This window comes from Octopus sinensis, unplaced genomic scaffold (genome assembly GCF_006345805.1).
Source record: "Octopus sinensis unplaced genomic scaffold, ASM634580v1 Contig14981, whole genome shotgun sequence".
Classification (NCBI taxonomy): domain Eukaryota; kingdom Metazoa; phylum Mollusca; class Cephalopoda; order Octopoda; family Octopodidae; genus Octopus; species Octopus sinensis.
The window spans coordinates 5,001-19,226 of NW_021833455.1; the positions used below are offsets into that span (position 1 = coordinate 5,001).

Below are 14,226 nucleotides of genomic sequence, written 5' to 3' on the forward strand. Positions count from 1 at the left end.
AAAGGAACACGAGAAAATAAACGTATATATGCGTGTAAGTGTATGTATGTGTATGTTTGTATGGGTGTATATATATATATATATATATATTATATATATATATATATATATATATATATATATATATATATATATATATATACTTGTATTTTTGTGTGTGCTGGTATGTACGTGCGTGTATGTGTTGCATGTGTGCGCAGTATGGTTGAATGGTTAAGAATTTTTCTTTGTAATCATGAACTTTTTGTATCGATCTGATTGTTTATCGATTTGGGTCACCCCAAGATTTTTGATGAAATTTCGAAGAAAGAAACTGTGGAAGCCCCTCGATTGGTTATGTCTGTGATTTAATGGTTCGGCAACCTCGTCATACCATTGCGTTACGCTGATTCTGAGGATTGCATTAAGGTTACTTGTGTCTGTAGAGTATTCCAGCACTTATGCGGCAATAAGAGAGAAAGAGAAAGGATGGGCGGGGAACGGGGATGGGGTAAAGATTGTGAAGGAAGATTAAAAAAAGGGCAAGAGGCGGCAGACACAGAATGAGGAGAAAGAACAAGAGATCAAAGGAGGTGGGTGGGGGGATAAATTAGGGAGGAAAACAATGAGAGACCGAAGAAGAAAATGTGCAGATATAAACTATGGAGAAGAAATAAGAGAGATAAACAGATGGAGAAGGGTGTAAATTAGAAGGAAAGAGTAAAAGAATTACGGAGACGTACTTGCACAGCAAGTGACCTGATCTGAGATCGTGTGCTGAAACAAAAACAATTGCAGCGTGGAAGCTGTTTAAAAGTCATTTAAAAACACACAAAAACCATTAGATTTATTTCAACATTTAAATTTAATTTGCCAAAATATTTTCGTCGCTTTGAGACCGCGACCTGTTCACTGACAAAATTCCATGCGGCATCTCTAAGAATGAAAGACTGAAAAAAAAAATTGAGACAGGGAAAGAAAGCGAGGTGGGAGGGAGAGAGAAGAAAATGGTAGAAAAAGCAAGAAAAATCTATTAAATGTGTGCTTTGCTTATTTATCAAAAACATTTTTTTTTTGTTCGGTAGGTTTGTTCTGGAACATGTTCCATGGCATCAATGCTAATTTCAACTGTCCCAAACCATACGGTTACTTCCGAGACCCCAACAACTGCACCGTCTTCTACCGTTGTGTCAATTCATACCCGTATTTCTTCACGTGTCAAACTGGAGCTGTTTTTGATGAGATTCATGATATCTGTACATGGCCAATCAATGTACCCGAATGTTTGACAGACGATCAACATGTCACAACAACGCTACCTCCCGAAACCATTCGGCCGACACGAAGTTCTATAGGTGTGTATTTCAATTGTTCTTTATATGTTGTTTTCTTATTCCTTTGAAATGGAATTCTTTCTGAGACAAGAAAGAACGTACGTTGTCAAGAATGTTGTAAGGTATCTGGCCAGTACTAAAATCTTCCTGAAGGGACAGTTCAAACAGATTTGTGACATTGAGTTATAACTTAGCTGAAATATTAAGTCAATCAAATTGTGATCTTGAGACCTAAATAAGTTGGTGTCTTGGGTTATGACCAAATTTCGGTGTTGAAATATAACCGGAGGTCAGTTTTATACAATGACCAAGCTGTGGTCTTGAAACTTGCGCTTGACGTATCAAATTCTTGAAACTGCATTATATCACAGTTAACTATATTTCTACTCTACGTGTTTGTCCGTCGGGACGACAAGGGCCATTTAGTCATTTTCGAAGGATGACTGATGACTGATGACTTGCGCATCGTCTTTGTTTAAAATGAAGAATTACGCGTCAATCTTAGTCTCTCGTCCGATCCGTGACCGTCTTCCCTCGAGACCAGGTCAAGACGACTGAAGATAGAGACGGAGGCGGGGAATGACTCAGATGTCCCGTCTTACTCTCAACACTTCACAATGCGTTGCTGCAGTTGCTCTCCTCGTCACTGACCCATGAAAGGTTTTTTAGGCAGAGTCTACTGGACACAGTCTTCTCGTGCATAAATATTACATACCCGTTGGCTACTCCCGCCTGGTCACAAGACCCTGGATATCATAGCTATTACACACTACATTATACTACACAGAAAAACTAAATCTCTGCCCACACTCCAGCTATGCTGCGCTTTGTTATACAATTCCCTGCATTTCTTTCTGCTCTACAAAAACACGCTGCGTGACATTCTACTACACCACAGCACCTTCCCTTCTGCTCTCTACAATGCAACGCATCGATTCAGAGATTTTAATGGGATCTTCGTCTGGGGATGAACGGGGCTCATCGTCACTGAAAGCCTTTAAGGAGTGACAACATTGAATCATTGAATTTTGCCCTAAAAACGAACGGGTTGTGAGGAGAGAACTGTAAACCGACGTTTCATTAACTTGATTCATCAGAGTGAAACTTCTACGCTAAGGATTCCATAAAGGAATGTGCGCGTGTGCGAGTGTGTGTGTGTGTGTCCATGCGTGCGTGCGTATGTGTGCTGTTATTATATTCAAATTGCCTATATTTTGGGCAGAGAAAAATGGAATTGTGTGGTGTCCAGGTCCTATTAGAGACGTGTTTCTGAAGTGAATTAATTTCTACTACAAATAGAAACCCGATCGATGAGAACGAATCTGAACGTACACTACACTCAATGATAAAATATTAGTCAGGCAACGAGAGAGCATCTACATTATCGTTCGACCAGCAAAAAATAGCAGCTAAATCTCCTTTAAATCACACCCTACCGTCTTTAAAAGTGAAAGACATCACCTTGATATTATCATTTGGTTTAGATTACTAAGTGTATTTGATATTTGCTGTGCGCCAACACATTTCAATGTCAAATTCTATCTCAGAGAACCGGAGACATATACAAAGTAAACTAACTTCTATGGTGGATCGAAACTTTGCCGCTGATTTGTTTTGTTTGGTATTTTTCTCCGACAATTCATCGTCATTTCTTTGAAGACATTAACTTCAATACCAGGCTTATAGTTCCATAATATACAAGTGACGAGACATTCCCTTATAAAAACTGTTATCCTGTGTGTAATGTAGCAATCAGAAAGCGGACGGTGAGTTTGATAGAATGCCGAAGAAAACAACCGAGAGATTGGCTGCACCTATTTTGAAATAGTGTTGCGTTCTGTGATCAAAATATTTAGTTTTCAACAGCTGAATCCACCCAGCTTTATGTGAGTTTCATGGTTTATAGTGCGAGCTGGCAGAAACGTTAGCACGCCGGGCGAAGTGCTAAGCGGTATTTCGTCTGTCGTTACGTTCTGAGTTCAAATTCCGCCGAGGTCGACTTTGCCGTTCATCCTTTCGGGGTCGATAAATTAAGTACCAGTTACGCACTGGGGTCGATGTAATCGAATTAATACCTATGTCTGTCCTTGTTTGTCCCCTCTATGTTTAGCCCCTTGTGGGTAGTAAAGAAATAGGTATTTCGTCTGCCGTTACGGTGTGAGTTCAAATTCCGCCGAGGTCGACTTTGCCTTTCATCCTTTCGGGGTCGATAAATTAAGTACCAGTTACGCACTGGGGTCGATGTAATCGAATTAATACCTATGTCTGTCCTTTTTTGTCCCCTCTATGTTTAGCCCCTTGTGGGTAATAAAGAAATAGGTAGTAGTAAACTGTCTGTTCTGAATGAGCTGTCCTATGTTCCAAGGCGATCTAGCCGTGATCATCCTGTCTCATTTCCAAACAGAGCATATCTCGCACTAGGCTGCCAAATATGTTCCACCCATCGATCTCGGTCTCACCATGGACGGTTCTAATAACGCATCAATTTTTATATGAGAGCCCCTTGCTGGTCCTTCAACCATTCTGTTTTTGGAAAAAGGTTAACTGTGAGCGACCATTCCCATTCCGCCAATGACCCTTCCCACAGTCCAAACTTAGCTGATTCCGAGAGAAAAGAATCGTCCCCAGCACTCGATTGGTAATTCATTAATCTTTGAAGGATGAAAAACAAACTTGACGCCAGGATTTGAACTCACAGCAGAGAAATCTGACTCAAGTAACGCAAGGTATTCTAAGCCACATTTTTACAACTCTTGTTAATTCGTTACCTTTTCAATGCATGAGTGTGTCAGTGAAAGACCGCTTTTATTTTATATTTCCACAGGCAAAAAGATAGTCACAGACAGCATAGTGCTGGAGATACCATCTGATTATATAAGCGATGAATCTCAATGTAAATTCATCCAGTTGACTCTGAACGTTATTTTGCAAGCGTTGGTCCAAGGAAGTAGCGTCACTAAATGTCCGGATGGAATATGCGCCGTACCAAGGATAGAAGTTGTCTGCAATACTGATTACAAATGATGGACAGTCCTTGCAAATTACAGCGAAATTAATTAAAAAGCTCAATTAATATTGCAACGCGATTTGCTTTTCTTTCTTTCCTCCCGATACGTCTCATTTTCCTTCTCTCACTTCATATCTGTCTCTCTTTATCATGTCCCATGTTTCTTTGTCTAGCTTCCTTTTACTCTTTGCATAAAAGACGCACGGACATATTATTAGGTTGGCAACTAAGTTCCCGCCGTTTTTTTTTTTTTAATTAAATTTTTTAAAAGGTTTAATAAAAATTACCAACTAATTAATCAATAATGTATTCACCCTTGGTGTTTACAACTTCTTCCTAACATTCAACAAGATTTTCAATACCTCGTTGGTAGAAATCACCCGATTTCGACACGAAAAATGGATCCAACCAAGCTCTCAATTCTGCATCAGTATTGAACGAAACTCCGCGCATAGCATTTGAAAGAGATCGAAAGAGGTGGAAATCCGTTGGTACCAAATCAGGAGAGTACGGCGGGTGTGGCAGCATTTCCCAGCCATGCGTTTAAATGGCTTCCTTGGTCATATTGGCGATATGAGAGCGAGCGTTGTCATGCAGAAGAACTCCACGTTGCCGATTAGGTCTTTTCTCGTGAATAGCCGTGTTGAGTCGTTCCATCTGTTGAACAGAGTTCCGCGTCGACCGTTTGGTTCCGTTCAAGCAATTCGTAATGGATAATCCCTTCCCAATCCCACCATATGCACATCGTTTTACGCGGATGAAGATCTTGTTTCACGCATGGTGTCGCTTGTTTACCAGGGCTAAGCCATTCCTTACGCTGCTTCATATTGAGGTTCAAGGAACCATTTTCCGTCGCCAGTAACGATTCGGTAAAGAAATCGTTGCTTATGTCCATGAGTTGAGCGGTGACGAGCAAGTAAACCAGCAGAGATTGTGGCTCGTTGATTTTTGTTGTTCTCACTTAAAACATGCGGAACCCATGCTCCATACTTCTGAACCTTTCCCATCGAGTGAAGATGCTTCTCTATAACAGTGTTTGACGAAGAAATTTTAGTGCAAAAGTTGGTTTAATCACTCTTCATCGAACTCAATTGGACAGCCAGAACGAGGTGCGTCTTTGAGGTCAAACTTTCCATCTTTGAACTTGGCATACCAATCACGAGCGGTTCTTTCAGCTATGGCACACTCTCCATACACAGCAGAAATGTCGCGAACAGCTTTTGCGGCCTTAGAACCTTGATTAAAAGCAAAAAGAAGGCGGTGTCGAAAATGCTTAACTTTTTCTTAACTTGACATTCCATTTTAATGATCTGAAAATAATCAAAAATTAACTAAAATTAACTAGAAAAAGAAAAAGATTTCAAAATTATTCAAAAATAGATTCTAAAATTAAAAAAAAACTGCGGGAACTTAGTTACCAACCCAATAGATGCACCCCATTTTCATGTAAAGCAAAACGAAGAAAAAAGTCTGTTTTTATTGTATTAATGTTTATGGGAAGCCAAACATCTTGCAGAGGACCGGGAGTGGTTTGAAAAATGTTTTTTTCAGAAAAGGTTGTACGAGATGCCATTGAATTCGATATTCGAAAAGCAAAACCGGGTAGTTCGGGTGTTAGTTCATTTCTATTCATTTCAAACAGCTTCGATAGAAAAACTGAAATATTAGGGTTTACTAATTATCACTAATCAGTAAATCTGCCTATTGAATGTTCCATGTGTGTGCGTGTTCGTGCGTACTTGCGTGTATATATATATATATATATATATATATATATATATATATATACGCCATGATAGATCGTTAGCCACTACACACATTTTTTCTCTTCTTGTTTCTCCCCTTTCTGTAGAAGAGCATAGGCTCGAAATATAAAAGACTTTTTCTATTCCTGAGCGTTATACTAATACATCTGTTTGTTTTGTACACCACCTGTCTTCGTCTTTTGTTGTGTTTCTTTTCGTAAACTCTCCCTATATATATATATATATATATATATATATATATATATATATATATATATGCAGGTATAACGGTGGCTTGTTATAACGGCTGATTGGTTTCCACTTTTATAATGTGGTGCTTTATTTTATTTATAGTTTCTATTTGGAATAGATAACTAATATAATTTATTTCTTAAATAAGAATCTATATTGATAAACCCGTCACTTATAACTTAATTATAAGTATTATCATTATACATAAATCTCAACACAAGCTACATAAACGCCATAGTGAAAAGTATATATATCAAGACGCTTGAAAGGACATGCTGAATGTGCATGTATGTTGAAGATAAGTTCGTGTTCTTTTTCACTGCTATAAAAACAGTTTCATAATTGCAGAAATAAATTTCATTAACAGATTGGAAAGAAGTTGAGAAAGAGAAAATATTGACTACATTAGTTTATTTATGTACATTTAATATTTACAGTCCACTTAGAAATAAAGCAATTTGTCGTAGAGAGTTACGACATAACTTCATTACTACCTAATTCTTTCATATTAACTATCAGAGTTACACAACAATTCAAATAAGCCTTAGGATCTTTTCGGTTTGAACGGCAGTTTTTTGAAATAATTTCCACGTAACTAAACACTTTTAAACTTCGTATACTGGTAGAATGTGTTTATAAAACATCTTTTTCTCTTGGCTTTATTGAGAAAATTCTATAGTTTGTAAGATATTTGTTCTTTTTTCTTCTTCAATTTCAACCAATCAATTACGTCTATTGAGGTAAAAAAAATATTTTGTGCCGTATGAATATGTACCTCGTTTAAGAAACAGATTGGGTTTATTTACATTTGTGAAGAAAAAAAGATACCCTTCCCCCTAACTCTAAAACAGATTGAAATGTAATAGATCGATACTAGGGTCATAATTATGGGTGACAATTTCATATGACACTGCTAGAAAAAACTGCCGTTCAAACCGAAAAGATCCCTAAATGCTCATTCATACCTGAATTCTAAGAACCGTATTTCGTGAAAGAATTCTCTTTGATGAAAGTTTAGAATTCAAATATGGGCAGAAATTTTAACCAATGGGAAACCAACAATTATACTTGTTCGGGCAACATGACCATTACGTCATATTGCTGCCTTTTACGACTTGCTTGCTGCTCGATACACAGGCAAAAGGGTTTCAATGTTTTGCGTAACTTAGAGCGACACACATGCATACATATATCCGAGCATGAATACCAGTGAAGCTGATGAAATCTTGACTTTCCATTTGAAGTGTCCATGTTTCATATACATAATCAGGACTTATGTGCAGCCTTCAGAGATATTACTGGCACAGTTCACCTGAGCTGGTATCATGATTTGTACACAACTTTGTAGACCTCTTGCAATGAAGGGTCGAAGCCCCTAATAAAAAGGAAACCGTTAGCAATGTCCAATCTCATATCAAGACCTTCAATGGTTGCATTCCGTTTTTGCTGTTAAATCCAAACAACGTTTGTGATGACAGGAGAATTAAGTGATGTTTGATGGGCAATAATCCTAAATCCATTTCAAATTCTGGCACAAAGCCAGCAATTTCAAAGGAAGGGATAAGTTGTTACATTAACCCCAGTATTCAACTGGTACTTATTTTATCGACTCTGAAAAGATGAAAGGAAAGGCAAAGTCAACCTCGGTGGAATTTGAAGCGGACGAGATGTTGTTAAGCATTGTGTCCGGCCATTCAAAGAGTCTGGCAGCTGAACACCTTAACAATAAGTCTAAATTGAAAAGTCATTTCACTCACACTGGTCACTGCCATCACTCACTGAATGTTGAACTTAATACAATGAACTCATTTGAGGAAAAAAAATATTCTTTTCTACTCTAGGCACAAGGTCCGAAATTGGTGAGGGGGGGGCGTCGATTAGATTGACCCCCAGTACGCAACTGGTACTTAATTTATCGACCCCAAAAGGATGAAAGGCAAAGTCGACCTTGGCGGAATTTGAACTCAGAACGTAAAGACAGACGAAATACCACAAAGTATTTCGTCTGGCGAGAGAAAAATAAGTCACAACAATGAATTAATACATTTCTTTTTTAATCTTTGTTTTGTTTTATTATAGTTTGTAGTCTTACAGTGACTTTGGCAAATACAAAATAAGATTCAGTACAATGTAACAAATATTTTTTAATTAAGTACAGTTAATTGGTCTCCAAATGATCAAACTGCAGTTGAAATGTAGCCAGGGAATTTTCTTTTTCTTTGACATAAAATGTATATTTATTGACGCAACATGCAGTGTGGAATCACCATTGAGATTTAAAAGGGGTGTGAGCACCAAAGAGCTGAGGTGAGCTCGAGAAGAAGAACTGAAGTCTGTGACCCGTTTGTGATTCTCCAATTGTAGCCACTTCCCTCGCTAACGCCCTCAGGGTAAGGGATAAACGACATAACGTCCTATTTCCTCCCCAACACTAAACGTTCCAGGCTGTATGACCCCTTCGTGAGAAAGTGACATATTTTACATGTTAAAAATAAGTGGGGTGGGGGGAGACAAAAACAGAAGAAAAAAAAACAACAAAGAAAAAACCCAGACTTTTGCCCAATTTTAACTGCTGCACAGATTTCATCAGTTTGAGTGAAGAAGTTTAGTTGAAAACTAAATACAGCAGTATAATAATAATATCGATGAGTGGAGTTTAGTTTTAATATTTTACAATTGATATACACTTTCTTTATATTTATACACACAATAGTCTCAAAATAATGAGTCATATTTTAATTATACAGCTACCGAAACAGTTTTATTATCAGATAAGATAAAAAGAGGGGAATAACCAGAGTTATGCTATAAGTCTCTACTCTACAATTAACTTGCTGGTACACTGCAGCATCATGCATAAACATATATGCCAATATCGTACCATACTTCAGCATCTATGGATGCCTTACGAATCACTAAAGAAAAATATCTTGTGGGGCACCACTTGAAACTGTCACATCTTCATGAAATGAAACGTAGAGCAATTCAACGAGATGTAGGAAGCAATCTCCATCCAAATTATTCCTACATGGACAGGTATAACTTGGATAATTGAGCTCAGCACTGCAAGCTAACTAAACCCTATTTAGGGTACTGTTACTGCTTACAGCAGTGAGTTTTTATCCCTTTGGTCTTTGTGTGTTAGAATGGAGTCATTTCAGTGTCAAGTGTCATGGCCTCAACCCAATGCTGATGCGAGACCAGACGGAACTCTCAGCCACTTGGTTTACTGCCAAATCCTATCTGAGCTCTTTAACCAATATACAAACCCACAAGAGAGCTTTGTAACTCAGTTGCTTAACTTGGCCAATCTCTTTGATAATCCCTACAGCATTTTTAATCTTGGAATTATTTAAGCCCTAGAGACAAGATGACCAGAGCTAGAATCCTATTGACTGGCTGCTTACATCTGGAGCATAGACATACTTCAGTAGAGCTCACTAGTACTACATAACATGGTTGACAGATTTTCTTGTTTAGCTTATATGGCAGCCAGGGTTCAACTCTTAGCACAGGAACAGCTATAGGCTTTATATATGTATGTGTGTGTGGCATGAAGTTCAACAAGGAGAGCTCTTGATCAGTTGAGGAGGTAAAAGATATTGTATATAAATGAAATGGTTCCTTTTTACTATCATAACAAAAGAGCCAACCTCAGTGCTGTCAATTCTCCAGTAGTTTCCTGCAAGTTCAGCACTTCACTGACGACTCTTTCTCTCATCAAGTAATAAGAGGAATAATGGCCTTTCTCAGGGTACAGCATGGTACCAGGGAAAAGATAGACACAAGTCGGGCAGATACCACCAATAACAAGATGTGGCCAGAGGGTGACCAGATTAAACAAGAACAAATACTGTTCAACCACTTTGGTCATTTCAACAACATAATCATAATTATATATTTGAAATCTACTATCAATTTGTTATGTTCCTTTTTTTTCCCCCATTACCTCCACATACCAAAGATGAAGAATTTCTAGATCAGTGAGCAGAACTCAGTGAAGGTCTCAGAGTTCAAATCTGTCAAACAAAATTATTAGCATCAAGCAGAGTTATGGATTAATTTACATTTTCTAAAGCAACATTTTTTCAGGAAATAGTATCAGCAGTCTAAAAGTCTAATTTTGCATTGAGTTTGGTTCACTTAGTTATTTCGTTGTCTGTCATATAAAATATAAAATCAAAAATATTGCCAGGTAGATTTTGTTTACTGTTGTTATATAAATAGCTATTTCTTTGGAAATCTGTCAGTTATGATAAAGAAATGGTAATACCACGGAGAAAATATTGAGAAGCAAACAACAAGGTTTAACAATTGGTTAATTGGTGGGAATTGAGATATTACAGTCCAGAAAGAAAAGTAATTAATAAATTGCAATTAAGTCTAAAAATTCATTCTTAATGACTAGAATAATTAACCCTTTAGCAACCAAACTGGCCATATCCAGCTCAAATATCCTACCTGTTTTTTGTTCAAACTGACCAGATCAGGCCTCTCACACCTACCCGGCAACGTCATTCTATCAATAAACAATCACATCACTGACATCTGAAAACTGAGATAGGATTAATTCAAAACAATGCAAATAAATAAGGATTACATATGACAGAATAATCTGAATGCTAAAGGGTCGAATAATAAAATTAGAAGAAACTCTCCAATGAGAGAGAGGGGGGAGAGGGGGAGAGAGAGAGCAGGACGTGGTAACTTATGCATATGTATGTATGTATGTGTATGTATATATATATATATAAGCTGCAAAGACATCACAAAAACTGTTACTCAGAGTTTCACATTAGGAAGGGCATCCACTTGTAGACACTTTGCCAGATCAGACTGAGCCTGGTGCAGCCTCTGGCTCACCAGTCCTCAGTCAAACTGTCCAACCCATGCCAGCATGGAAAGTGAACATTACACAACGACGATATATACATATATATAGTTAATCCAAACATGAAAACACAAAGAGAAGAGAAAATGTGAGGATGTGGAACAAATATAGTGTTATTGGATGCTCAGGAAAGGAAAGAAAGGAAGATTTAACGTTTCAAGTGGAACTTTCATTGCCACCGAGTCAGTGGTTGCAGTTGTGTGGAAATTTCCAAATCTTATGGAACAGGTTTGGTGATATAAACAGGAAAACAGAATTCAAAACATGGGTATATATTTTTCTTAATTGACAGAAGTTACAAAAACTAACTCAAAGAGATGAGACTTTTGCACTTTGGCACGAATCAAAGTTTGGCGATAAGTGCCAATGCATGAAACTCTTGGTCCTCAAGTCACTTTGTCATTTTTGCTTCATCAGCATCATGTCCATTTTCCATGCTGGCATGGGTTGGATGGTTTGACAAGAACGGACAAGCCAGAGAGCTGCACCATGCTCCAGTACCTGCTTTGGCATAGTTTCTACAGCTGGATGCCCTTCTTAATGCCAACCCATTTCTTTATTACCCACAAGGGGCTAAACATAGAGGGGACAAAGAAAGACAGACATAGGTGTTAAGTCGATTACATCGACCCCAGTGCGGAACTGGTACTTAATTTATTGACCCCGAAAGGATGAAAGGCAAAGTCAACCTCGGCGGAATTTGAACTCACAACGTAACGACAGACGAAATACCAAGCATGTCATCCGGTGTGCTAATGTTTCTGCCAGCTTGCCGCCTTTATGCCTTTTCTTAATGCCAACCACTTTACAGAGTGTATCAGGTGCTTTTTATGTGGCACCAAAAGTTATCTCATGTAGTGAATTTAACAACTTCCTATGTTATTAAACAGACTCTTCCATGACATTGTTGCTTCTCTTTCAACTCACACACTCAGATTAAGTCATTTGTTATTAGATAACTTCCTAATATTTTACAGGTAAAAACATTCAATTATTTTATCAAAGTGCAAAAATAGTAGTAAGGGGTCAAATTAACAGGATACCAACAGTTTGTATATGATCTGACTCCAAAGAGACTGGTGTGTTGGTCTTCATCAGCAAGATTCGTGTTATTTAATAATGGTAATAAAAACGAAAAGAGAACAGTGAACTTATTATGCACGGAGGAGTAAAGAATCCAATATTTCAGATGGTTTTCTTCCGGAGAACAAAATCAACAGGAGGGAAATGTATGGAAAGACAGCAGAGTATTTTTTGGTCGATGTAAAACTCTGGTTTTCTCTCCTGGTTTTCTTTCCTATCAAATTTTCTCTGAAGGAGGACAATTTCTGAAATGTTGGATTTCCCACTTTGCACAGCAGCTTCACTAAACTCTTTTTCATCAGTTCCACCAATTTGTACCATATCACCAGCATTATACAGTGTCAATAGCAAAGACCACTCAACTCTTGAGATTAGTCTAAATAGGCTTAAAGGGAATGTATATAGATCTATGCACTAAACATCAAAAGTACAAAAGGATAATTGTTTTGTTAACTGGCAGAACTGAGCTCAAAATTGTCCTTCATGCACAGCTTCAAAAGCAGAGTAAAGTTACCCCTGCTTTGGCTATATCACATGAAAACAAAATCTCTAATAGTAGCAGTAGTAGCAGCCAATAAGTCAAAAGTTCTAAGGGCAATATAACTGGATTTAGGATGAAAATTAACAAAGTGAATTGTGTTGAAGACTGGCAAAGACAAAGATGTTTCTTTTTTTTATAATTAAGCTTAATTCATTGTTTCTAAGTCAGAGTTTTGAATTTTGCTGGATCAAAGGGTAAAAGACTAAACCTTGCGTGACTGGAATATACAGTGAGATTAGTAACACCATGAAATAGTAATAATATTGGTAGCTAATTCTTCATTTTTAGTCAGTTTTACAAGGTTAAAAATTAAATGAAATATTCAAATTAATATTAATTATAATTTTCTAACTAGCATTCTCTCTTGAATCAAGAAAAAAAAAACAAAAACTGAGTGATACCAAAGGGGGTGGCATTTTTCAGTTCGTACAAGTGTGGTAATTAAATAAGGAAGTAGGATGAGTAAGGGAGCAGTTTCAGGAATACTGAAGAAGGAATGGTTCAAGAACTTTTTTTGTAGTTAGAAATAGTTGTGTTGAGAAAATGGTGGAAAATGTATGTTTATAAGTTTTGAAGAAACACAAATGTGAGACATAGGGATTTTTTTTTGAGTAGGTGATCTTTTAAAATGGATACTGGGAGAAAACTGGCCATCTTATGGGGCTTGTGTATGTAATCCACGGGAAATGTTTTGAAGAATAATTATTATTAGAGACATTAGCAAAGGAGTTGTTTTATGCAACCATGCATATGTATAAAAAGAAATTGATTCAAATCACTTTGAAGATGAGATGCAGCCTTTACATTTAGTACAGAAAATCAACAAATATAATAGTAATAATATTAATGATGATGATAATAATAATAATAATAATAATAATAATAATAATAATAATAATAATGAGGATGAGGATGATGATTCAATGTGTGTGTACAGGTTGAAATACATAAATACAAACTTGAAAAGTGAAATTAACTGAAGAACTGTCTTGACATTTTTAATAAAAAATACAATTTGAAATTGAACATTTAAAACAGACATAACATAAATCCAATTTATTTGGTAATTTTTTGTTTTTGAATATAATGCACATATTTACAATATGTATAAGTGTGTGTATGTGAGTGTGTGTGTATATATATATATACATATATATATATACATATATATATATATATATATATAAAGGGATCAAATCTAAACCAAGCATATGAAGCATAGACTTGCCATAAAATATTACACTAAAAAAAAAAAATTGTTACAAAGTTTAATACTTGTGTTTTTTCTTCAGTTAAAATGGTGAGGGGGGGGGGCATTCAAGTGAACAGAAGTATCTAAGGGTTGTATTCAGAACAATGTTTTTCTAAGAATTTTCTACTAATGTTTTTTTTTT

The 14,226-nt window shown here is 36.8% G+C and overlaps 1 protein-coding gene across 1 annotated transcript in view; it reads left to right on the forward strand.

The window, feature by feature from the left end:
* LOC115230226 overlaps positions 1 to 4,394 on the forward strand; it is a 7,068-nt gene extending 2,674 nt beyond the window's left edge. Inside the window, exons 2-3 of the mRNA XM_029800442.2 lie at positions 1,065 to 1,334; positions 4,138 to 4,394. Of these exons, the coding sequence (XP_029656302.2) occupies positions 1,065 to 1,334; positions 4,138 to 4,337 (470 nt within the window). The 3' untranslated portion in view covers positions 4,338 to 4,394. The remainder of the gene's footprint in view (positions 1 to 1,064; positions 1,335 to 4,137) is intronic.
* The last annotated feature ends 9,832 nt before the right edge of the window (positions 4,395 to 14,226 follow it).